The sequence below is a fragment of the Theropithecus gelada genome, chromosome 5 (genome assembly GCF_003255815.1).
Source record: "Theropithecus gelada isolate Dixy chromosome 5, Tgel_1.0, whole genome shotgun sequence".
In the NCBI taxonomy this organism is placed as follows: domain Eukaryota; kingdom Metazoa; phylum Chordata; class Mammalia; order Primates; family Cercopithecidae; genus Theropithecus; species Theropithecus gelada.
This window is the reverse complement of record NC_037672.1, coordinates 5,044,106-5,067,819: the sequence shown is the minus strand read 5'-3', so window position 1 is coordinate 5,067,819 and position 23,714 is coordinate 5,044,106. Positions and strand designations below refer to the sequence as shown.

General features: G+C 45.1%; 1 protein-coding gene across 4 annotated transcripts in view; it reads right to left on the bottom strand.

Annotated features, from left to right (window-relative positions):
* AFAP1 (actin filament associated protein 1) overlaps window positions 1–23,714 on the bottom strand; it is a 192,549-nt gene that overhangs the window by 69,464 nt on the left and 99,371 nt on the right. For all 4 annotated transcript variants that reach the window (XM_025385958.1, XM_025385961.1, XM_025385962.1 and 1 more), the window contains exons 5-6: window positions 17,904–18,115; window positions 13,069–13,248 (exon numbers count right to left, since the gene is read on the bottom strand). In XM_025385958.1, the coding sequence (XP_025241743.1) occupies window positions 13,069–13,248; window positions 17,904–18,115 (392 nt within the window). The remainder of the gene's footprint in view (window positions 1–13,068; window positions 13,249–17,903; window positions 18,116–23,714) is intronic.

Here is a 23,714-nt window from a genome sequence, read left to right as displayed (position 1 = left end):
CCAGTTGGAGAGGGCAGGTTCTTTTCATGAAACTGTCTTTCTACTTTGGATCTCTTGATTGCCAAGTTACACCTGCAGAGTTAAGTCAGAAGTAACAAGCAAAGCACTGATCAATCCAATTCTTTGAACAGCTATAAATGAGGTTTCTATTAATACATTTCAACTTGAAGAGTCATGTCCTATGAGAGGTTCAATGTGTATTTAAGAGAACTGGATCCAAATTCAGAATCGCAAATCCTCCAAAAAAACAAATTGTTATATATTTTGTGGTATTTTGTTTGCTTTTAACTTGAGCCCTCAACTCCAGAAACACAATCTCTGCACATTTTTTAAGGAAATCTGACCACTCCGTTTCTGGGAATATTGGCTCCTGTCTTCTGTTTGACCCCTACACAAAGGCTCATGTTTTCAGCATTTGTGTACACACACACACACACACACACATACACACACAGAGAAAGACTCAGTTAATTCTGTCAAGAACTGCTAGTAATGGAAATTGCAGACAGAAAGCAGAAACAAATTTGGCAGTAATTCTTGCATGAGTATGTGCAAAGTCATGCACCGGTTAAACACAGTTCTCATGTTTTTTTTAGACTTGACAAAGGGCGTGTGCAACTTCATTAAAGATTTTTAATGGTTACATTAAAATTATGTTTCACAGAAAGTCAAATCTCACATGTTCTCACTCATGTGGGTGCTGAATAATGTCTACACATGAGTGGAGAGTGGAGAATGACAGCAACGGAGGCCGGGAAGGCTGAGGGAACGGGAGCAAGGGGGATGGTGAGAAATTGGTTAATGGACACTGAGGGAACGGGAGGAAGGATGGTGAGAAATTGGTTAATGGACACTGAGGAAAGGGGAGGAAGGATGGTGAGGAACTGGGGAATGGTTACAGTGTACATTATTTGCGTGACGAATACCCTGAAATCCCTGATTTGACCACTATGCAATCTATGAATATAAAATTTATACAGATTTTTTTCCAAAGCTGTGTTTCAAAAGACTGAAAGTCTGGTTCATTAGTTTTGAACAATATGGGATAACAGCAGTTTATATTAATAAAAGACATTTGTATGATAAAACAATTCATGTTAGAGACTTGTTAATTGTAAGGGATAATACAAATATTATCATTCATATTTTTGCTGTTTATTATAGTTTTAAGAATGTATTTATATCATGCTCTTTCTACCTCTTTGAAAATTCTGATAATTATTTCCACTTGATAGATAAATGGGAAAGGGTTTATTGCCTCAAAATATCATAACGAGTTAATGGTATTCCAGGAATGTACCCTACGCTTCCAGACTCTCTACCCACTTTTCTGTCACTCTAGCGCGCTACCTTCCAGCGCTACCTTCCAGCGCTGCCTTCCAGCTCACCGGGGGTTGTTCCCTTTACGCTGCAGTTCTTTAGTTTTTTCAAAAAATCTACTTCAGTCGTAAAGATGTGGCCTTTACAAGGTGAAATAAAGAGTTATAATAATGCTGACTTCATTCAAATTAAAAACAAACAGATAATTTTTAAATCATCAAGTATTTGGAAAGTAAGCACTATATTCCCAAATAAATCATTAGTCAAAGAAGAAATCAAGAAAAATTAAAAAATATTTTGAGCTGAATAATAAAAGTACAAAATATCAAAACACAGAGGGTGCCGTTGACACTGTGTAGAATAAGACATGAGGCCTTCAATGCATGTATAAGGAAAAAAGGCTAAAAACTCAATTATCTAAGTGTACATTTCAAGAAGTTACAATAATTACAGCAAATTGAGCCCAAAAAAAGTAGAAGTAAAATAATAAAGAAGAGAACTAAATAAAGTAGAAAATAATCAATCATACCACAGGAAAAAAAATTAACATAGCCCAGAAAAATATTTTTTGAGAGAACTAATAAAAGTGATAACTTCTGGCAAGACTGTGAAGAAGAAAAGGCGGCACAGGGCATTTTCACCTCCAGTTACCACACAGAAGAGCACACAAAACCATCGCTCCCACCCTGACAAATAAAACAAGTAGATACGCTAAAAAAAAGTCCTGGTACATCTGAACCCCTCTGAGCAATGAAGATGCGAAAACCCTAAATGAAAATGAACTAAATCCTAACAGTGAAGGGTCCTTCGTAGGAAAACAGTAACCCACAGGCCCCCTTGTAACTGGTAGGTGGTGGGTGAAGCGGGAACCTACCACATATGGGACAGGGAAGAAGCCAGCCAAGTTCTCACTGTGTGGGCTGGCATAGCTGTTGACAATTCAAAGCACCCCGATGACAGAATGAGTCCGCAGTCACCTGCCAACTCTCTCCAGGGTGTTTACTGGGTATGCAGGTACAGCACAGAAGCTGGCGCCAAGGAAACAAGAGTTCAGAGATCCCCTGCCCCGCCCCGCCGCCCCCACAGACACAGCCCTTCTCCCAGGTGCAAGGCAGTCGCCCAACAGGGGAAGGCAGGGCAGTGGAGAGAAGCCCTGCCCAGGAGGCCCAGGGTTTCCAGAGCATCCACAGCTGGAGACAGAGCACAGCACAGCGGGATTTCGCCCAAGGCACAAAAAGCCAGAGGCAAGACTGCAGAGAAAAGAGACCACCTTAGCAAGCCAAAAAGCTGGCTGGTAGGCCAAAACCAAAAACAAAATCAAGCTGGTTTAGAAAGCTGGCACTTGTCTGTAGCACACAAAAGAGATCTTCAGATTTTCACCACGGGTCTTGGGTCCCAAGCCATGCCATGCGGACAGGAAACTCCTGATCCGACATGTCAACAGTGTGGAAGGCAGTAGTGGAGTGAGGCAAGGTGAGGCTGCAACAAGGTGCAGCCCCTCCCACCTGAGAGCCAGATACAGGCTGCCAGTGGGGAGCAGGGGAGGAGGGGGGCACGCCTTTCTCCAGGGAAATACGACTCTCGTCAGTCTCTGCTGTTCTTCTACACAAAATGCACAGAATGTCATAGAAACTGCTGAGACAAATTCAACAGAGGCAGGCCAAGAGGTGGGCCCGACATTGGAATGACCAAAGATGTTAAAATAACTAAAATAAAAATGCCGAAATAGCTCATGAAAAGGCAGGTGACATAAAGAGATGGGGAGTTTCAGCAGAGATGGAAACGATTTTAAAAAGAAAGAAAGAAATGCCAGAAGTGAAAAATGGATCTCAGAAAAGATGACTTCATCAGGTAGGCTGAGAGCCCACAGGAGAGAGAGGACCCGTAAGCCTGAGGACAGGTAAACAGAAGTGTCCACCCAGGCTGAGCCACGGAAGGACTGAAGGAAACCACAACGGAGTATCCACAATCTACGGGAAGCATCAGAGGACCCAACACACCTACAGATACAACTTCAAAAGGAGAGGACAGGCCGGGTGCGGTGGCTCACGCCTGTCATCCCAGCACTTTGGGAGGCTGAGGCGGGCGGACCACCTGAGGCCAGGAGTTTGAGACCAGCCTGACCAACATGGAGAAACCCCCTCTCTACTAAAAATACCAAATTAGCCACATGTAGTGGTGCATGCCCGTAATCCCAGCTACTCAGGAGGCTGAGGCAGGAGAATCACTTGAACCCGGAGGTGGAGGTTGAGGTGAGCCGAGATGGTGCCATTGCACTCCAGCCTCAACAACAAAAGTGAAACTCTGTCTCCAAAAAAAAAAAAAAAAGAAAGAAAGAAAGAAAGAAAAGAGAGCGAGCGGAGAGAAAAAGTAAGGCAGAAAAAAATGTGTGAAGAGAGAACAACCAAAAGCTTCCCAAAGTGAAGCTTTTGAGAGACATCAACCCATGAAACAAAGAAGCATAACCAACTCCAAGAAAGATCAAAGAGAACCCGCACCACTGCACCGAGACACATCACATCCGCTGCTGAAAACCAGATGTGGAGAACAAATCTTAAGAGGAGGCGGCGGGGGGAAGGACACTCCACACCCGAAGGACCAGCGGGCACAAAGGGAGGGTGACGTCTCATCCGAGTGAGGGAGAAATGAACACCCTTCCAGACAGTCAAGGCCCCAAGAGTTGACTTCCAGAAGATTCACTGTATAAAAAAAGGTTTTCTTAAATGTTGTTTTAATAACTTCTTTGGGGTAAAAGGAAATAAAACTGACTGAATGCCCAGATCTTCAGGAGGAAAGGAAGGGCACGTGGAAGGTGAATTCACCCAGGTGAATATTAAAGACGTGGCTTCAAACGTGTGTGTCCACAGGATTCAGGTTCTGCAAGGACAATGGATACAGTAAACGTATTGTGATTCTTCCTAGAGAACTCTGGCAAAGCCACCATGGTACCGGCACAGCAAATTAAAGCCACTCTGTGCTCACCTAGGGCTGCTTGAAACCACAAGATGCTAAGAAACCCCTACAGTGTCGCTCCCACGCCCCCCAGCTGGCTACGTGAGTGTGGGATCCACCAGCACCAGGACTCTGCTACATCCTGGTAAGAAAAGGAAAGCAGCCTCTTCAAAACTGCCTAAGATGGTTGTCTTAGGGTGTTTTGGTTTATTTTGAAATAGGAGAGAGCAGCTTATTCACCACGTTGTTTCTTCTTTCAGCGGACACAGGAAGAGTCTGTCTCTCAGCCTCCCCTAGTTTGGCCAAAGGAGTGTGGGAAGTGGTGATGTAAGTCCAGTTCTTGACCCCAGAAACATCCTGCTGTCATCAGCTGTCCAGCCTGTTCTCTGCGGGCATGTGCAGAGCCTGCTGAGATGCAGAGGTGGTGGCAGAGGAAAAGCAACAGTGGTAACAGCAGTTTATACTTACGTAAGGTTCATGACATGCTTTCTGCCATTCCGAACACTCTGGGTCTTAGTATCTCGTCCTTACAATAGCTCTAGAAAGCAGATACCATTATTATGCCCCCCTTTACAGATGAGGAAACACAGGCACTGAGAAGTCACATCGCTTGTCCAAAAAACAGAGTGCTTAAAGGCTGGGGCTCAGGTCACAGTCCTAAGAGTCTGACTCCAGTCTGTGCTCTACCTGTACTGTCTGATACGGTTTAGCTGTGTCTACCCCCAAATCTCATCTTGAATTGTAGTTCCCATAATCCCCATGTCTCGTGGTGGGGACCAAGTGGGAGGTAACTGAATCACGGGGGCGGTTACCTTCATGCTCTTCTCGTGATAGTGACTGAGTTCTCAGGAGACCTGATGGTTTTATAAGGAGCTTTCCCCTCTTTTGCTCCGCACTTCTCTCCTGCTGCCGTGTGAAGAAGGATGTGTTTGCTTCCTCTTCCGCCACGATTGTAAGTTTCCTGAGGCCTCCCTAGCCGGAACTGTGAGTCAATGTAACCTCTTTCCTTTATAAATTACCCAGTCTCGGATATTTCTTCATAGCAGCACGAGAAGACTAATACACTATCTCTCAACACAACACTGGCTCCCAAGTCCTTTTCCTGGCTGTGTTATATTATGCTGAACTTAAGAAGCAATTATAAAAATCAAGTAAAACTTTATTCAAAGGGGTTGCAGAATGCCATTTACCCTAACTGCCTATCTGACTACAAAAAGACTTATTTTCTCTGATATCCTACCACTTCCCTGCCTCGCCCTCCCAAAGCACTGGGATTACAGAAGTGAAAGTATTTATTTTTTTCCCAGAGGCCTCCTCTTAAAGGGAAATGGAGTGCTGAGCAAGGGTGGTGATTACCAAACCTGGCTTTGCCTCAGTCATCTGGGAACTCCTTAAACAGAGAAATATCGCAAAGAATACAGACAAAAACAGCAAAGGAAATAAACACAGTTCACAGAAATACTAATACAACTGTAGGCTCTTAAACCCTATTAAAAAAATACTCATGTCATTCATAATAAGAGGAGTGCACATTAAAACTAGACTGAGATGCCATCCTTCTACATCAGACTAGCAAAAATACACAAGTTGGCTAACACACTCTATTGGCAAGGCTGCAGGAAGAAAAGGCACTCGATATATTGTTGGTGGGAGGGAAAATTGGTAAACTTCCTAGGAGAGTGCCTTAGCTATACATCAAAATTATAATACGAATGCCAATAACCTTCATGGAAGTGATTACTCTTTCCGAGAATTTAGCCTACAGACCAGCAAAAGTGTGAGATAAGCATAAGGTTATCTAACACAGAATTGTCTGTCATATCAAAAGACTGAAAGCAACCCAATGTCCATAAATGGGAGACAGACTATTTTTTTGAAGTATGGTCTATTCATACAATAAAATGTCATAGCCTATAACAAAGAAAGAGGAAATGCTCTATTCTCTAAATTGCAAAAAATCGCCAAGATACTTTGTTTAGGTGAAAAAAAAAAAAAAAAAGGTCCAAAATGCTGCACCCTTTCTATGGTGGGGGGGCGGGGGCAGATGAAATCTGCACTGCTATTTGCTTGCCTATGTACAAGGAAACTCTGAAAGAATACATACAAAATAGCCCTCTCCTGCACTGCTGGGAGAAGGAGAATTGTACAAATAACCTTGGAAGACAATCTGGCAGAGTCTGGTGATGCTGAAGCTGTGCACATACTAACTACAGCAATTCCAATGTAACAGATGTGTCCTAGACAAGACACAAAACGTGCGGCTGTGGGACGTGTGCTGGAAGATCTCACGGCAACTCAGCCTGCAGCAGCAACACCAGTGACCACACAAGGAAGCAGAACAATTCTGAGTGGAAAAAAAAAAAACACAGCTGCAGGGTCTGTGGAGTTTGAAGTCATTTACACAGAAATTCTAAAACGTGAATAAAGTATCATTTCCCATGAATGGGTGTATACACATATAAGTGAAAGGTTTTTTTATTGTTATTTATCTTTAGAGACAGGGTCGCATTCTGTCACCCAGGCTGGAGTACAGTGGCCCAATCACAGCTCACTGAAACCTCAAACTCCTGGGGCTCCAGCGATCCTCCTGCCTCAGCCTCCCAAGCAGCTGGGACTACAGGCTGTGCCACCATGCTTGGCTAATTTTTTAATGTTTTATAGAGATGGCATCTTGCTATTTTTTCCCAGGCTGGTCGTGAACTGGCCTCAAGTGATCCTCCTGCCTCGCCCTCCCAAAGCACTGGGATTACAGAAGTGAAAGTATTTTTTTTAAAGCATACCAACATAATAATAAAGATCAAATTCAGATAAAAGTCGCCTTTGGGAAGAGGGAGAGACTTAACTAGGGGAGGCATGTTTCAATTCTATCTGCAGCACTTTAGACCTTAAGAGGATATAAAAATGATACAAAATAAAAAGGGAAAAAATATTCTTAAGTCCCTAATGAATCTGAATCACTGGAAATCTACGTTGTTTACATCTCCAAGTGTTTCTGATCTAATGACAGTATCTGGACGAAACGACACTAGTCCATCTCAGGTCTCTGCTAGCCTAAGATAATTCTGTAACTGCTTGAAACTAGTTTTGTCATCTGACTTTCCTTTCTAATCAAGACTTCTTAGGTTCCTGCACCATTATATGTAATGGAAGTAACAGCATAGACATGAAAAACAGAGCAACTGAACAATTTAAACTCTTTAGAAAAGATACTTTACACCCTATATTATTTACTTTCCTTTTAAGAAAAATCAGCAAATGCTAAAAAAAACAAAAAAACAAAAAAACAAAAAAAAAACTTGCAATTACTTCCGTTCATAAATAGAGTCATCATTCTATAATTAGCTAAGTGCCTCTGATCTATAAGTAGCTCCCATCTGGTGAAACGTGACAGAAGATTATTTCACTCCATCAGCATCTGACATCTTGAGAAACTTTTGTTTTTACTGGTCTGTTTGTCAGTGCACTGTCGGCTCTACGCCCTCTCCCAGTGACACTCCAGATGACTTCATGTCAGACCAGCACCAGCAAGAAGGGAGCTGCTCTTCAGTGGGCAGGAAATACTTAACTAACTGTAAGGACAGAGGAGAAAAAGAAGAAAGCTGAAGTTTCAGAGCAGCCTTTCTTGGGTTTCCACTGAGGAACAGCTAAGCACGGAATGCAGAAGGATGGGTACAGGTGACCAAAAGCTGGGATCAGGTGAAGAAAACAGAATCATACAGAAAGCTTCGCACTGAATTCCGTAATTGCCGCTCCCGCCTTACGGAAGGGATGGCACTATGGTCACAGAAATGTGGAATAAAAGAGGGAATGGCAAACTGTCAGATGGCCCAACACAATGAGAATGAAATGTGAAGCCAGGAAAATCTGACTTGGACCCCCTGCTTGATCACTTATCGATCATGGTAGCACTTAGCCCACCTGAGACTCAGGCTGTCAGGTGACAAATGAAACTACACACGCCTGTTCTGAGATTAAGAGACAATGATGGCAGAGAAGTTCCTTGTGAGTGTAAAGGGCTTTAGTGAAATTGGTAATGGTGGTGGCTGACGTATAACATATTAAAGCACTATGCTGGGAAGGCTAAGAAAACTCGACAGTAAAAACTCCCGATCGCAGGACTTCCAGAAGGACCGTCCAGAAGGGAAAAAAGCTCTTCTCAATCTCCCATATGATACAGATGTGGGAAGAGCCACAGTCACTGCCAACAACATGAAAAAGAAAGCATGTGTGTGTCCTGAGCAGCTGGCAGACAGCGGTGGCAGCTACTGGTCTTATCATGGGGTCTGAACCACATGCTTTCCTGCGGATGACAGCGAAAGAGACTGAAGGTTGATGGAGGGAGACCTGCGTGGTATAAGACCCACTGCTATGAAGTGTTTCGCCACCCCACTCCTGAGCCCTTTTCTCACAACAGGTACTTGCCGGCAATGATGGACTAGGTGGGTTGGGCCAATCTTCCTGAAGAAGACAATTAGAAAAGCAAGATAACCATCATTCTTCACAGAACTAGAAAAAAAATCCTAAAATTCATATGAAAAAAAAAAAAAAAAAAAAGCCCGCATAGCCAAAGCAAGACTAAGCAAAAAGAACAAACAAAAGAAGGCATCACATCATCTGATTTCAAACTATAATATAAGGCCACAGTCACCAAAACAGCATGGTACTGGTATAAAAATAGGCACATAGGCCAAGGGAACAGAATAGAGAACCCAGAAATAAACCCAAATACTTACAGACAACTGACCTTCAACAAAGCAAACAAAAACATAAAGTGGGGCAAGGACACCCTGGTCAACAAATGGTGCTGAGATCATTGGTTAGCCTCATGTAGGAGAATAAGACTGGATCCTCGTGTCTCACCTTGTACAAAAATCACCTCAAGATGGATGAAGGACTTAAACCCAAGACCTGAAACTATAAAAATTCTGGAAAATAACATCAGAAAAACCCTTCTAGACATCGGCTTAGGCAAGGACTTCATGACCAAGAACCCAAAAGCAAATGCGATTAGCTGGGACTTAATTAAACTAAAGAGCTTTTCCATGGCAAAACCAGTCAGCTGAGTAAACAGACAACCCACAGAGTGAGAGAAAATCTTCACCATTGATACATCCGATAAAGGACCAATATCCAGAATCTACAACAAACTCAAATTAGCAAGAAGAAACCAAACAATCCCATCAAAAGTGGGCTAAGAACATGAACAGACAATTCTCAAAAGAAGTTATACAAATGGCCAAAACAAACATACAAAAAAATGCTCAATATCACTAATGATCAGGGAAAGCAAATCAAAACCACAATGTGATACGACCTTATTCCTGCAAGAACAACCAGAATCAAAAAATAATAGATGCTGGTGTACATGTGGTGAGCAGGGAACACTTCTACACTGCTGGTGGGAATGTAAACTAGTACAACCACTATGGAAAACAGAGTGGAGATGTCTTTTTTTTTTTTTTTTGACATGGAGTCTCCCCCTGTCACCCAGGCCAGAGTGCAGTGGTGTGATCTTGGCTCACTGCAACCTCCTCCTCTTGGGTTCAAGCGATTCTCCTGCCTCAGTCACCCAAGCAGCTGGGACTATAGGTGCCCGCCACCACACCTGGCTAATTTTTGTATTTTTAGTAGACACAGGGTTTCACCATGTTAGCCAGGATGGTCTCGATCTCCTGACCTTGTGATCTGCCTGCCTTAGCCTCCCAAAGTGCTGAGATTACAGGTATGAGCCACCGCACCCGACCTGGAGGTTTCTTAAAAGAACTAAAAGTAGAAGCACCATTCGATTCAGCAATCCCACTACTGGGTATCTATCCAGAGTAAAAGAAGGCATTATATGAAAAACACACTTGCACACACGTTTATAACAGCACAATCCACAACTGCAAAAATGTGGAACCAACCCAAATGCCTGATAGTGAGCAATGCCTGCGCCGAAATCCAGAAGAAGATGGAAATTCAGAAGGGAAGCCTGGTGGCTGGGGCTGCCTTGCCATCCCAAGGGGGCAGCTGAGGGGCAAGGGAGAACCTCCAATGGCTCAGTGGGAGGAGAGATCCAAGTTGTGGTCCAGGGCATGCCAAGGACGGGGTCCCTGGCAAAACACCCACAAGCAGGACGGAGACCCCAACGGAATGTAACTTGGAGTTAAGAGTGAACTGAAAGAAATAGAAACCTACCTTTGAATGGGCCACGGGCTGCCTTAAAGTTACCTGGGTGGCTCTGAAAACCTCAAACCCTGAATTTAGAATAAACTGATTCTGGAGTGCTAACACCCTCACGCATGTGGGAGAGGCAAGGGAAAATGCTCCTTGGTAGTGGAAAGCAGAGTTCTAGGAATGAAGTTATTTCCATAGGAACAACTGGGGACCCACAGGAAAAAGAATGAAGTTGGACTCCTACTTCACACTGTAGGCAAAAAATTAAATTCAAGTGGATCAAAAGTCTAAATATAAGAGCTAACACTGTAAACTTCTCAGAATAAAGTATACATGTAAACCTTCAGGACCCTGGATCAAGTAATCATTTCTTACATATGACCCAAGAAGCAATAAAGAGCAAGGAAGAACTGAAATCTGCTTCCACATGGACGGACCTTGAAACCACGACGCTAAGTGAAAGAAGCCAGGCACGAAAACCCATGCACTGTAAGAGCCACTTCTGTGAAATGCTGACAACAGGCAGCTCTACGGAGACAGGAAGCAGATAAGTGGCTGCCTAAGATGGACAGGGGTGGTGGCAAAAGGGCAGTGACTGCTAATGGGTACGGCATTATTTGTTTTTGAGACAGGGTCTCACTCCTATCACCCAGGCTGGAGAACAGTGATGTAGTCACAGCTCACTGCAGCCTCAACCTCCCAGGCTCAGGTGATTCTCCCACCTCAGTCCCCCGAGTAGCTGGGACTACAGGCACGTGCCACCATGCCCAGCTGATTTTCTGTATCTTTTAGTAGAGACAGGGTTTCTGCATGTTGTCTAGGCTGGTCTCAAACTCCCAGGCTCAAGCAATCAGCCTACCTTGGCTCCCAAAGGGCTAGGATTACAGGCATGAGCTGCTGCGCCCAGCCAGTACAATGTTCTTTTGGGAGCGATGAAATTCAGAATCTAGATTATGGTGATGGTTGCACAACTCAGTGAATATACCAAAAAAAAAAAAAAAACATTGAATTGGACTTGAAAAGGGTGAATTTACGGTATGTGAATTATACCTCAATAACGCTGTTATAAAAAAATTATTTCAATAATTTTTCCCCTAATATAATGCCTAGCGTGAACTTGCGATAACCTGGCACAAGGATGCCAAACATGACCTGAACAAGAACAGCACAACAGACAACAGAACCAGGTTCAAACTCCACCAAAACCACTGTCAAACCACCATGCTGATGACATTCATGAAGACAAAAGTCAACGTTTCTAAAAGAAATTTAACACTGCACAAATAGTATTTCCAGCTTGAAGAAGAAACAACTGCAAATTCTAGATAAAAGCCAAAACGAACTCTAAAACAAAAACCAAAAAGATTAGAGATTCCAGGACTGCACACTACTGCCATGGACGGAATGTGTTCCCCCAAATTCATATCCTGAAATCCTAACCCTTAAGAGGATGGTGTTACGAGGCAGAACCTCTGGGAAGTGATAGGTCACGAGGGCAGAGCCCCCACGAATGGGATTGGTGCCCTTATAAAAGAGGCCCTAGAGACTTGCCTTGTCCCTTCCACCACATGAGGACACAGATGGAAGGTGCCATCTGTGGACCAGGAAGCAGGCCCTCGCCAGACACTGAATGGAACAGTCCCTTGATCTTGGACTTCCCAGCCTCCAGAACTGTGAGAAATACATTTGTTGTATACAAGCCACTCAGTTTATCATATTCATCAGAGCAATCCAAGTAGACTAAGACAACTACCATCACCAAAATTAAGAACCCAGAGAACAGGAACAAATTTAATGGCAGATTAGAAGCAGCCAAAGAGAGAAATAATGGGCTGGAAAGTAACAAGAAAAATAAACCAGGCTAAAGAAGAAAAAAGAATGGTAGGGCTGGACATGATGGCTCACACTTGTAATCCCAGCACTTTGGGAGGCCAAGGTGGGCGGATCGCTTGAGCTCATGAGTTCGAGACCAGCCTGGGCCACATACAGAAATGCTGTCTCTAGAAAAGATACAAAAATTAGCTAGGCATGGTGGCATGTAATCCAACCTAACCTGGGAGGCTGAGGTGGGATGATCAATTGAACCCGGGAGGCAGAGGTTGCAGTGAACCGAGATCATACCACCGCATTCCAGCCTGGGCAACAGAGCCAAGCCTTGTTTCAACAAAGAAAAAAGGTTGGTAAATACAAAAGAGAATAGAAGTAAATATAGTGAGAAAGTCTAACATATATTTAAATGTAGTCTCAGGGAAGAAGGAGAAATGGGGAAAAGCTGTATTTTAAGAAAATGGCTGAAAATTTTTCCCAAAACTTAGAAAGAAGCCCAGCCAATCCCAAGTAGAATCAAATTTTAAAAGAATCCATATGCAGACACAATAAAGTGACGCTGTAGAAAATAAAAGTAAAAGAGAAAGTCGTAGAAGCAGCCTACAGAGACAAGCTGCCTTTTAAATATAAGAGTGAAAGTGACACGGGTTTCTGCTTAACCTCCACATCATCCGAATATTTAGCTATTAAAGACGAAACTCTTTGGGTTAATCCATCTTGCCTATGCTTGAACAAAATTAAAATTAAAATTAAAATGGATCTCAGAAAGGCACGTGGTACTGAAATGGCTGCGAAACACAGCAGACAACCTACCTTCAGCCACTGCTCGGCCTGCTCCTTGCTCTGGACGGCAAGCACCAGCGGGTCCGTGCCCTGCTGAGTTATCTTCAGCTCGTGCTTCTTCTTTTTGCTGTCTTTCGGGATGTACGTAATGTTGCAGCCTTGCAGCGGCAGTTCCATCTGAGGCTGCTGGTCCTTGGAACTTTTATAGCACTGCATTCAACACAACAAATCAACTGATATTATAAGGGAGTTCAAACAGAAACGCTGAAGAAACTCTAGCATCATGAAAACATGAGTGCAGGCACGGCATCGGAAGGTCTGAATCTGCAGATGAGCAAGTTCACACACACAGTGCTCTTCACCGACACTTCGCCTCCAAGCGTGAAGAAGTACACCCATTCACTGACTCACAAAAGCTTACTGAGCATCTAACGCTGGATTCAACAAACACCAAAAGTCCCTCCTCTGATACACTTATGATCCAGTGGAGCTTCTCCATTGAATTACAGGAATGTATTTACATAACTAAAAACATAGGCTGGGCACGATGGCTCACGCCTGTAATCCCAACACTTTGGGAGGCTGAGGCAGGTGGATCACTTGAGTCCAGGGATTCGAGATCAGCCTAGGCCACATTAAGAAACCCCATCTATACCAAAAACACAAAAAATCAGCCAGGCATGGTGGCGCGGTCCTGTACTCCCAGCTGCTTGAGAGGCTGAGGCAGGAGGATCCTTGAGCCTGGGAGCCCGAGGCTGTAGTGAGCCATAATAGCACCACTGCACTCCAGCCTGGGTGACAGAGAGACTCTGTCTCAAACAAACAAAACAAAACAAAACAAAACAAAACACCCAACACGCACACATAAATCTATATTTAACATGTTTATTTAAATGTATATGTAAAATACATTTATATTTATGTGAATAATATATAAAATATACTATTAGATTTGTTGCAACTCCACAGCCCTAATGAGAGATAATATAATCATTCGGGTACTTTATTGAATAACTGATATTGCTTGGTATCTGCCTATCTCATCTTCTTTCTGAAAGACATAAATTATTTTAGTAAGAGGATAATATCAATACATAGTGTACAAAGCTGATCCATCTACACAACGGACATTCACTCTAAAGATTTCAATTGGTAAGATTAGAACTGAGACTTAACTCAAATGGGTCTTGCTTAATCTTTATCTGTAAAACTGAGAATCAAATCCTTGCCCAAAGCTTTCCCTACCCCCGTTTGTTTACCTGTACTACTTGGGGCCAAAGCATACCTCCTAACAGTCCAAGAGGGCAGATCTGGGTCCTAGAGTGCAGTGGCACAATCTCGGTTCACTGCAAGCTCCGCCTCCCGGGTTCACGCCATTCTCCTGCCTCAGCCTCCCGAGTAGCTGGGACTACAGGCGACGCCACCACGCCCAGATAATTTTTTGTATTTTTAGTAGAAATGGGGTTTCACCGTGCTAGCCAGAATGGTCTCGATCTCCTGACCTCGTGATCCACCCGCCTCAGGCTCCCAAAGTGCTGGGATTACAGGCGTGAGCCACCGTGCCTGGCCCAGGGAGTTTCTTAAACTTCCTGAGTCTGTTTCCTCATTTGCAAAACGTGTTTTGCAGTTATTATTATTTTATTGAATTAAGTTATCAGCAACAATAACATCTGCTACCAAGTGCTGAGTTTCAACATCATATGAGGCATTTCAAGCACCTCAGTCGGCACGGTGGCTCATTCTGCAGATTATGAAACCGGGTGCAGCTGGTTAAGTCACCTGCCTGAAGAGTGAGGCAACCTGAAAAGCGACAGACCAGGACTCCAGCCCCAACTGTGCACGTGCAGAGCCTGCATCTTGACTCTAAACATTCACTGATGAAGGAAGGAATGAATAGACAGCTATTTTCAGAAGGGATTTCTAGAGTCCTTTCCTGGTTTGTTTCGTGTGTGTGTGTATGTTTTGTTTTTTTGTTTGTTTGTTGAGACGGAGTCTCACTCTGTTGCCCAGACTGGAGTTCAGTGGCACGATCTTGGCTCACTGCAACCTCCGCCTCCCGGGTTCAAGCAATTCTCCTGCCTCAGCCTCCTGAGTAACTGGGACTACAGGCGTGCACCACCACACCTGGCTAATTTTTATATTTTTAGTAGAGACAGGGTTTCACCAGATTGGCCAGGCTGGTCTCAAACTCCTGACCTCATGATCCGCCTGCCTCAGCATCCCAAAGTGCTGGGATTACAGGTGAGCCACAGCGCCTGGCCTTCCCTTTTGCTGTTCTAAATCCAGTACTTTGAAGTACACAGATAAGAAATATATTTCCTTTTTAAAAACTCAACTGATCTGAAAAGGGAGAAAAAAAATACCTCAACTAACCTCAGATTTTTATGAATGTTTACCATTTGAGATGTTTTACATTTTGAGTACATATAAAAAGAAAGGTGAAAGGCAACTAATCGTACAATGGAAGGAATCAGAAAGGGAATTTTATTTTTTTATTTTGAATTGTGTAAACCTTTGTAATCGACATATAATAACTGTACGTATTCATGGGGTACAGAGTGATGTTTTGATACATAAAATGTATAGCAATCAGATCAGGGTAATCAGCATGCCCACCATCTCGAACACTTATTTCAGAAAGGCAACTTTATAACATATTCTTAAGTTAAATGTCTCACAAGAGATACGCTATCAGCAATAGGAGGACTAGGAGGACGAACGCTTATTTCAGAAAGGGAACTTTATAACATATTCCCCCTTAAGTTAAATGTCTCACAAGAGATATGCTATCAGCAATAGGACAAGCTGCAATCTGGCAGTCCCAGCAGGCTGGATTTCCTGGGAAGCCGCCTCTACAGCAGACAGCAGCATGCAGGAGGTTAATGAACCGGCGTCCTGAACACAACACCAGGAGCAAAGAGAGGGAGGAGTGGGGTGGGCAAAGATGCCCAGTTTGAGTGGCCTCAGGGATGGATACCACCATGAGAGCTCTGGGGCTGGAAGGCCCCATCAGAGCTGCCCAGTGAGTCTGGGTCTGTACCTCCCACACACACACACTGAATGCAGACCCCTGGGGAGGGAGCTTGGCCTTGGGCTCTAGGCCCCTCTTCAATGCAGACAGTCCCCGAGGTGGGTTCACCAGCCCTGCCAAGGAAATGCGACCTTCAGTCCTGAAGCGGGAATCTGGGTACATCACAGTACCCACCCCAGAGCTACCTGAGCACAGAAGGAACAAGTTCCAGAAGGAGATACAAAAAAAGCTGTTAATGGCGGTAACTTGTGGGAAGACAGACTGGGAACATTTAGGGGAAGAACATGGCTTTTTCTTTTCTGTGCTGTTTAAACTTGGAAAGCATTTGCTTTTATCACTGTTCATTATTTTTTATGCCAATGGGGGTCATCTGGGCCCTGAATGACAGGTCATTTTTGAAAGGAAAAATCTTCATCATAAAAATAACTTTGATTCTGCATTTGACCAAAGACAGTGCTTTCACCTGCTTGTCCACTAATTTCTTCTTAAATATTCACAACTACTCTAAGTCGTAGGTATTATCATCCTGGTTTTGAAGGGGGAAAGCTGGTAGGAGCCCAAATGGAAGACAAAGCAGGGGAGAGGGGAAGAAGTCAGGGTATGAGGGAGAGGAGGGCAGGGGAGAGGGACCAGGGACTCAGAGCCCCAAACCGTTAATCCCTACGCACAAGCACGAAGCTTCCCTCACTGGATTTGGAAGCTTCTCTTTTAAATGAAAGTTGATTATGCATTTCTAAAACATTTATATAATATATCCACATCTTGTAGCCATTATATCAGACTGTAAATAAGGACCACATTAATCTTCTTTTTCTCATTTTTTAATATTCCCCATGGCATCATTTTTGGCACGTTCTAAATCTGGGAGAAATTAAGGCCACACTTGTGGAAAAAATATGTACTCTGTTTAAAAAACTGAACAAAAACATTAAAAAATATATAATATCCTAGGAACCTAGTTTAAAAAAAAAAGGATTCCCACAATTCAAAGACGAAGCCTGGATTTACCAAAAAAAAAAAAAAAAAAAAAAGGATTATCTGTTCCACAGAGTGCTCTACAGAAACATAAATTCTCGTTTTCTAATTAATGATGTAATTTTCAGCAATGTCTCCCCCAAGGTTAATCTGAGGGAAGAACAAAAGGCAAAAACATACTCTTAAAGTTCATAATTCCAATAACCAGCCATGGTTTCTAAAAAAGGGCAGGAGGAAAAAAAGGAAGGTGGACAGGGAGTGGGGAGGAGGGAGGAGGGAGGGATGCCACACAGCGTCCTCCTGGGCTGCAGCCTCCCTGCTGGGGCCTCCACTGGAATAACCCCACAGCAAGGTCCAGGTTCTCCCCTTCCCTGCTTCTCTGTTCCTTACTTGTCTTCCTGTTCTGCCTCTCAGATTAAAAAAAAAAAAAATTGGCCCTAAGCTTTCCAAAAGAATTTCCTTTCCTGGCTGCTCCCCGTCCCACTTCTATGAGCTGGCTTTGAGGAATCCACTGACTCATTACAAATGAGAAAATCCATCTTGCAACTCCTGGCAAGTTAAAATCTTGTGCATTTCCACAGACGCAAACCACAGGCACTGCCCAGGAATGGGAATGATTTTGTCTGCTGGCTGCTTCTGGAGCTGGGAAACCAGCAACCTTGAACACACAACACGGGTGAGTGCTCCCTGACAGTGCGTGGGGGCCCCCGGCGTGGGACTGCGGTGAGCTCAGGGTACCTGGCTGAGGTCTGAGCGCTGCCCTTCCTGCACAGCTGATGTTAATGGTGACTGGATATAAACTCCATGGCTTTTGAGTGTAGCAATCTTACAAAAATGCAAGCGATTCCAAATGTCTTACCAGCAGCTTGGTGTCTTTGATGACGCAGAGCAACTTGGTCCACTGGCCGAACCGCTTCTTCCGCAACAAGAAGGCGCAGATTTTGGCATCCTTGACCAGGTCCATGGAGGCCTCCTCAGAGGGCCACTGGTGCCGGGTTTTCTTCCCCTTCCCATCCTCCTCCTCTTCATCATACGATTCGTAAGAGCTGCTCATCGCATCAGAATCATAATCTGTAAAAAATAACCATACACTGGTAAAAGGACTTTTTTACCTTGAAGTTTACCCCTGGGCTCAAGAGCACATCATCATGTTTTTAATCACCAAGTAACTGAATGAAAAAGGGACTTCTGCTCCTTAAAGGAAAAAACAATAATAACAAAAACACAATGCTAAGACTTGGGCAGTGGAAACTCAACGAAAAGTTGAAGTGCCTACAAATCCTGTGTTTATAAAAACTGTTTCTAGACTGTTTCATATGGACCGGACCCTACGCTGACCCGACACTGGCTTGACACGGACTCCTCGCCACATTCTTGCCGGACGAGCGCCATCCTCATTCTGCAGTGTGTTCCGCCACATGGAACTCTTGCCCATGGAGGTCCCTTGCCCTCCTGCGTCCATACCTTTATGTCAAAGTCCTCCTGAGGCTGCAATCTGCCTCTCCCTGCTGGCATCCCCACACGCACAACATCCCTGACACTCAAGATGCCACCAACAGCCACCTCTCCCTTCTGGGGCATCCTGGGAACTTTCACAGAAATATACGCCTGTCCTTCTAATGAAGCCCATCTCACTCTGTGACACACTGGCATGTATACTGCTGTGACTGACAGTTTCCCAAACATATCGCCCCTCTGTCACCTCAGGGTCTCTGCATGTGCCACGCCCTCTAGCAAGCTTCCTGTCCATCCACTTGCCCTCCTGCCTTTGCCTGGTAAGTGCTCTCATCTTTCGGGATTTAACTTCCTGATATCTCCTCCAGCAAACCCTCCCTGAATCACCAAAGCTGGGTGCTATGGACTGACCTGTGTCCCCCCCGAAATTCAAGTGTTGCAGCTCTAACCTCAATGACTGTATGTAGAGATAGGGCTTTTAGGAGGTTACTAAAGTTAAATGAGGTCTTAAGGGTGGGGTCCTAATCCCACAGGTCTGGTGGTCTTATAAGAAGAGAGAGAGACCTCTGTCCCCACCATGTGAGGACACAGTGAGAATTTAGCCATCTGAAAGCCAGGAAGAGGCCTCACCAGAACCCAACCGTGCTGGCGGTCTAACCCGGACTCCAGGACTGACGAGCTTCTGCTGTGGAAGCCCCGAGTCTGAGTCTCCACATGGCCCACCACAGAGCGGATGGCAGCACACCTCAACACTGACCCCCACTGCAGGCTGTAAGCCCCCTGAAGAAAAGGAGACCATCTTGTTGGAGGTGATCTCCCCAGCACCTAACAAAGTACCTGGCACAGGGCAAGTACCCAAATAACTTGTAGAAGGAAGCACTGTTAAATGTATTTAAAATACACTGGCAAAGCCCTCGGTAGGGTGAATGGCGTAGTAAAAGTGCTTCCTAAATACCGGCGACCGTCTTTCCTCTCATTACTTTCAGCTGTGCTGGGTGATAAGCTCCCTGAGACAGGATCTGATTCATCTCTGAATTCCCCTCAGCCCCCAGAATCATCTGGAACACGTTTCTTTTTCAAAACATACTTCAGGGATGAACACCTAAATGATAAATGAATGAGAGATAAGGAGAACAATGGACAATGCAGTTGGCTGTGCAATGCAGCACAAGTGCCAAAAAGCACAGAGTCTACACAGAAGAGAACTCATATCTTTACTTGCTGGAAACTGGAGTTTAAGTTGTACTCAGTAATCATGTTTGTTTTATAATTTCCTTGCAAAGATTCAATATGAACAGGGAGGAATGGAAAGATTTAAAGTTTAAGTTGAATTTTCCACAATGAAAAGTCATCCAGGAGGCCAGGTGTGGTGGCTCACACCTGTAATCCCAGCACTTTAGGAGGCCAAGGCAGGCGGATCGCTTGAGCCCAGGATTTCAAGACCAAGCCTGGGCAACATAGCGACACTCCATCTCTATAAAGAGTAAAAAGCTAGCCGGGCATGGCAGGGCCCGCCTGTGGTCCCAGCTACTCAAGAGGCTGAGGCAGGAGGATCATCTGAGCCCAGGAGTCCGAGGCTGCAGTGAGCTGGATCCTGCCACTGCACTCCAGCCTGGGCAACAGAACAAGACTCTCTTTTTTTTTTCTTTAAGTCCAGGAAGGATTTTAAGCAAAAACTAAGGAGATTGAAGAGGTAACTTTGGCAACGGCACTAGGAATGGGCTGAAGAAGGGACGACGTAAGAAACAGGAGCAGCTCAGAGGCCATGAGGGACGCGATGAGGGCTGACTCAAAGGTTGGAGGCGAACAGAACGTCCTGGTCTAGGTCACAGGTCTCTTCCCCGATTCTCCCCCTGCTTCACATCACCCCTCCGCCCACAGGTGGGTCATTCTCACTGGCTCCACATCCCCCTCCAACTCACCCCACACACCCATCAGCACCTACACCCACCCAGCACCCCCGCTTCACACGGCAGCCACAGGTGGCTACTTACATTCCAATTTTCATTCAAGTCCCACATGTCAAGTGGATACTGGGGGCCCGGGGGAAAAACGCTCCCCTTGCTGCCAAAGCTCTGCTGGACGGGGGTGGAGGGGCGAGATCTTTACAGTCTAGGGCAAAATGCAAGCTGTCATGGAGCCGGGAACGAGGGGCAGCTCACGCAGGGGCACAGGCAGAGAAGATGTCACTTTAGAGCCAGGCCTCAAGACAAGCTGTTGCCAACCAGAGGAAAAAGTCTGAGAAGGAGAAATGCAGTGAGTGAAGGCACTGACAAGCATCAGATGCTGGCAAGGCGCAGTGGGTCCCTCTCAGCTTCTGGATAAGACGTGAGCGAGGCCACAGAGCCAAGTCCATGGTTACCCTTGGCTGTGCTAGGAAGGGGCAGGGGGCTTCTGGGGCTGACAGGGTTCTACCCCTGACCTGCATGGTGGTTACACACATGGCTTCTTTATAATAAATCATTGACCATATACTCATATTTTATATACTTTCTGGTAAATAGATTTTACAACAACAGGGTTTTTAAAACAGTGAGCATGGCCAGAACAAGGGTATGTGGGAGGAAACAATGGAACATGAAATGAGAAGACAGGCAGAGGCCAGACCGCAGATCGCGTGCTGTGCTACGATCCAATGTAAACTGAGGGGTTCTGGAGGGGCCATGGACATCACCCTAGCTTTATTTCAGAAAGATTCTCATAGTGGCGTGGAGGACCACACAGCCCTCAGGGCTCGGCCACTTGCTGGAACATCAAGTTCAGTAAATAATGAAGTAAAGATTTAATGAGTCAATTAGCTATAAATGGGAAAACTACCTTTGATTTCACTCATTCGACAAATATGTTGTGAGCTCTACTCTATGCCAGGCACTTTTTAAAAATTATCTATATTTACATAGCAGGTGCTAGGATAAAGCCATGAAAAGTCAGGCCTGCTCCAAATTTACAAAGGTTTCTCACATCCACCATCTCACTGGACCTCCCAGCCACTTGGAGATGGGCACATAAGACATTAGTCTTACTCCGAGAAAAGGAAGAATGAGGCTCAAAGACTACAAGAGTCATCCAGGATCACAGGCTTGGACTGAAACGTGAACCCAGGCCTTCTGCTTTTAAACGGAAAAAGTAAACTATGTTCTAGCAGCCCTTTCACCCTTGGGAATGAGTTGAGGTCTACAGTTATGAAAAAGACAATTACGTTCATGTCTTGCCTTCTTCTAAAAGTGTAGAAACAACAGACCGATTTTTAGAAAAACCAGCCAACTTAGCAGCAAACAAGGAACAGCCAGAAGTTACCGAGCCTAAAGGATAATGAACTCTCCGAAAAGTATGCTTAGCGATGACCCAATCAAGAGAAGAGACTCTCACTCAGGCTATCGCTTGGTAGCTCCACCAGCCAGAGCTGTGGTCTAGGACTTTGAGAAGTTCACCGTCTGGGGGACTGGGGTTTTGGATTACATTAAGAGGTAATGAACGCTTTGTGAAAAATTATGAAAAACTCAGAAATGGGGAGCAGGGAAAAGAATTCCTGATTGCCTTCTAGTCTTGTAGTAAGTGGTACAGGTATTCACAGAGAGATGAACAGGAAGGTTTTATTTCAGGGGTACTCAGAGGGGACACTGATTAGACACCATCAGGTCCATCCCATTCAGATGTCTACACTTCGTGTAGAGTAAGGCAGCAGACCAAAGGGCCAACAACAGAAGCGTGTGACCTCTGTTGAAAGGACGTTGTTGATTAGAAAATGCTCTTTGTATCAGTCAGGGAAATAGGACTCTCCAGGGAAAATAGAAGCTATAGGAGATAGACAGATAGTTTAGACAGGACTCTCCAGGGAAATAGAAGCTACAGGAGATAGATAGATAGATAGTTTAGACAGATGGATGGATAGACAGATGCTCAGGCGGAGGGATGGATGGATGTATGAATGGATGGACAGGTGGATGGGTGACTGGCTGGAAGGAGCGAGGGAGAGAAGGGAGGGAGGGAGGGAGGGAGGGAGGGAAGGAAGGAAGGAGGGAGGGAGGGAGGGAGGGAAGGAAGGAAGGAAGGAAGGAGGGAGGGAAGGAAGGAAGGAAGGAGGGAGGGAGGGAGGGAGGGAGGGGGGAGGGAGGGAGGGAGGGAGGGAGGGAGGGAAGGAAGGAAGGAAGGAAGGAAGGAAGGAAGGAAGGAAGGAAGGAAGGAAGGAAGGAAGGAAGGAAGGAAGGAAGGCAGGCAGGCGATTTATTAGGGGGCATGGCTCACGTAATTTACGGAGACTGAGAAATCCCACAACAAGCCGTCTACCAGCTGGAGACCCTAGGATGCTCATAGCATGGCTCAGTCCGAGTCCAAAAACCTCAGCATCAGGGAGGCAGATGGTGGAACTCTCAGTCTGAGATGAAGGTCTGAGAATCCAGGAGGAGGGGAAGTGGGGGAGGGCAGCGGTGCTGGTATAAGTCCTGGGGTCCCAAGGCCGGGACGCCTGAAGTTCTGACGTCCAAGGGAGAAAGATGTCTCCCAGCTCAGGGAAAAGAGAGGCCCATCGGCTTTCCTGTATCTGTCCTCTCTGGGCCTCCAGCCTATCGGACGGTGCTGTCCACACTGAGGTTGGTCTTCCCCGTGTGGGCCACTCAGACCCACATGCCAGTGATCCCTGGAAACACCTCACAGATCCACCCAAAAATAATGCTTCACCAGTTCCCTAGGTCCTCCTAATCTAGTCAACTTCACACCTCAAATGCACCACCACACTCTTCACCAGAAACTAGCTTCATGGGCAGGAATTGCTATCATAGTGTCGTGCTGATGAAATTAAGGAACACTCCAGTAAACTACTATTTTTAACTATAAAATGTTCATTCCAGAAAAAACCTGCATAAAAGCAATGGCAATCCCATACACACTGCACATCAGAGCCAGGAATGGTGCCCTGAGAAGGCGGTTAGGGTGTCACGACTTTCTAAGGGGCCATGCCTTCTCTCCACCCAAATTACATAAGAATTTCTTTAAAAAGCACACGAACCACAGACAAAGGTTAAGTGATGAGCAGGTGTTCTCAAGGGGACTGGAGGGCCACGGAGACCCTGCCTTTTCGTTTCAATGCACTGGTTTTGCTGAGGCCATAAGCAGGAGACCCATCAGGCCTCTGTCTTGGTTTCTGACCTCACTTTTCAGAAGCAGTGGAGAGAGGCTGGCAGAAAACATGGCTCCTCTGGGGCAGGAGCTGTGGCCC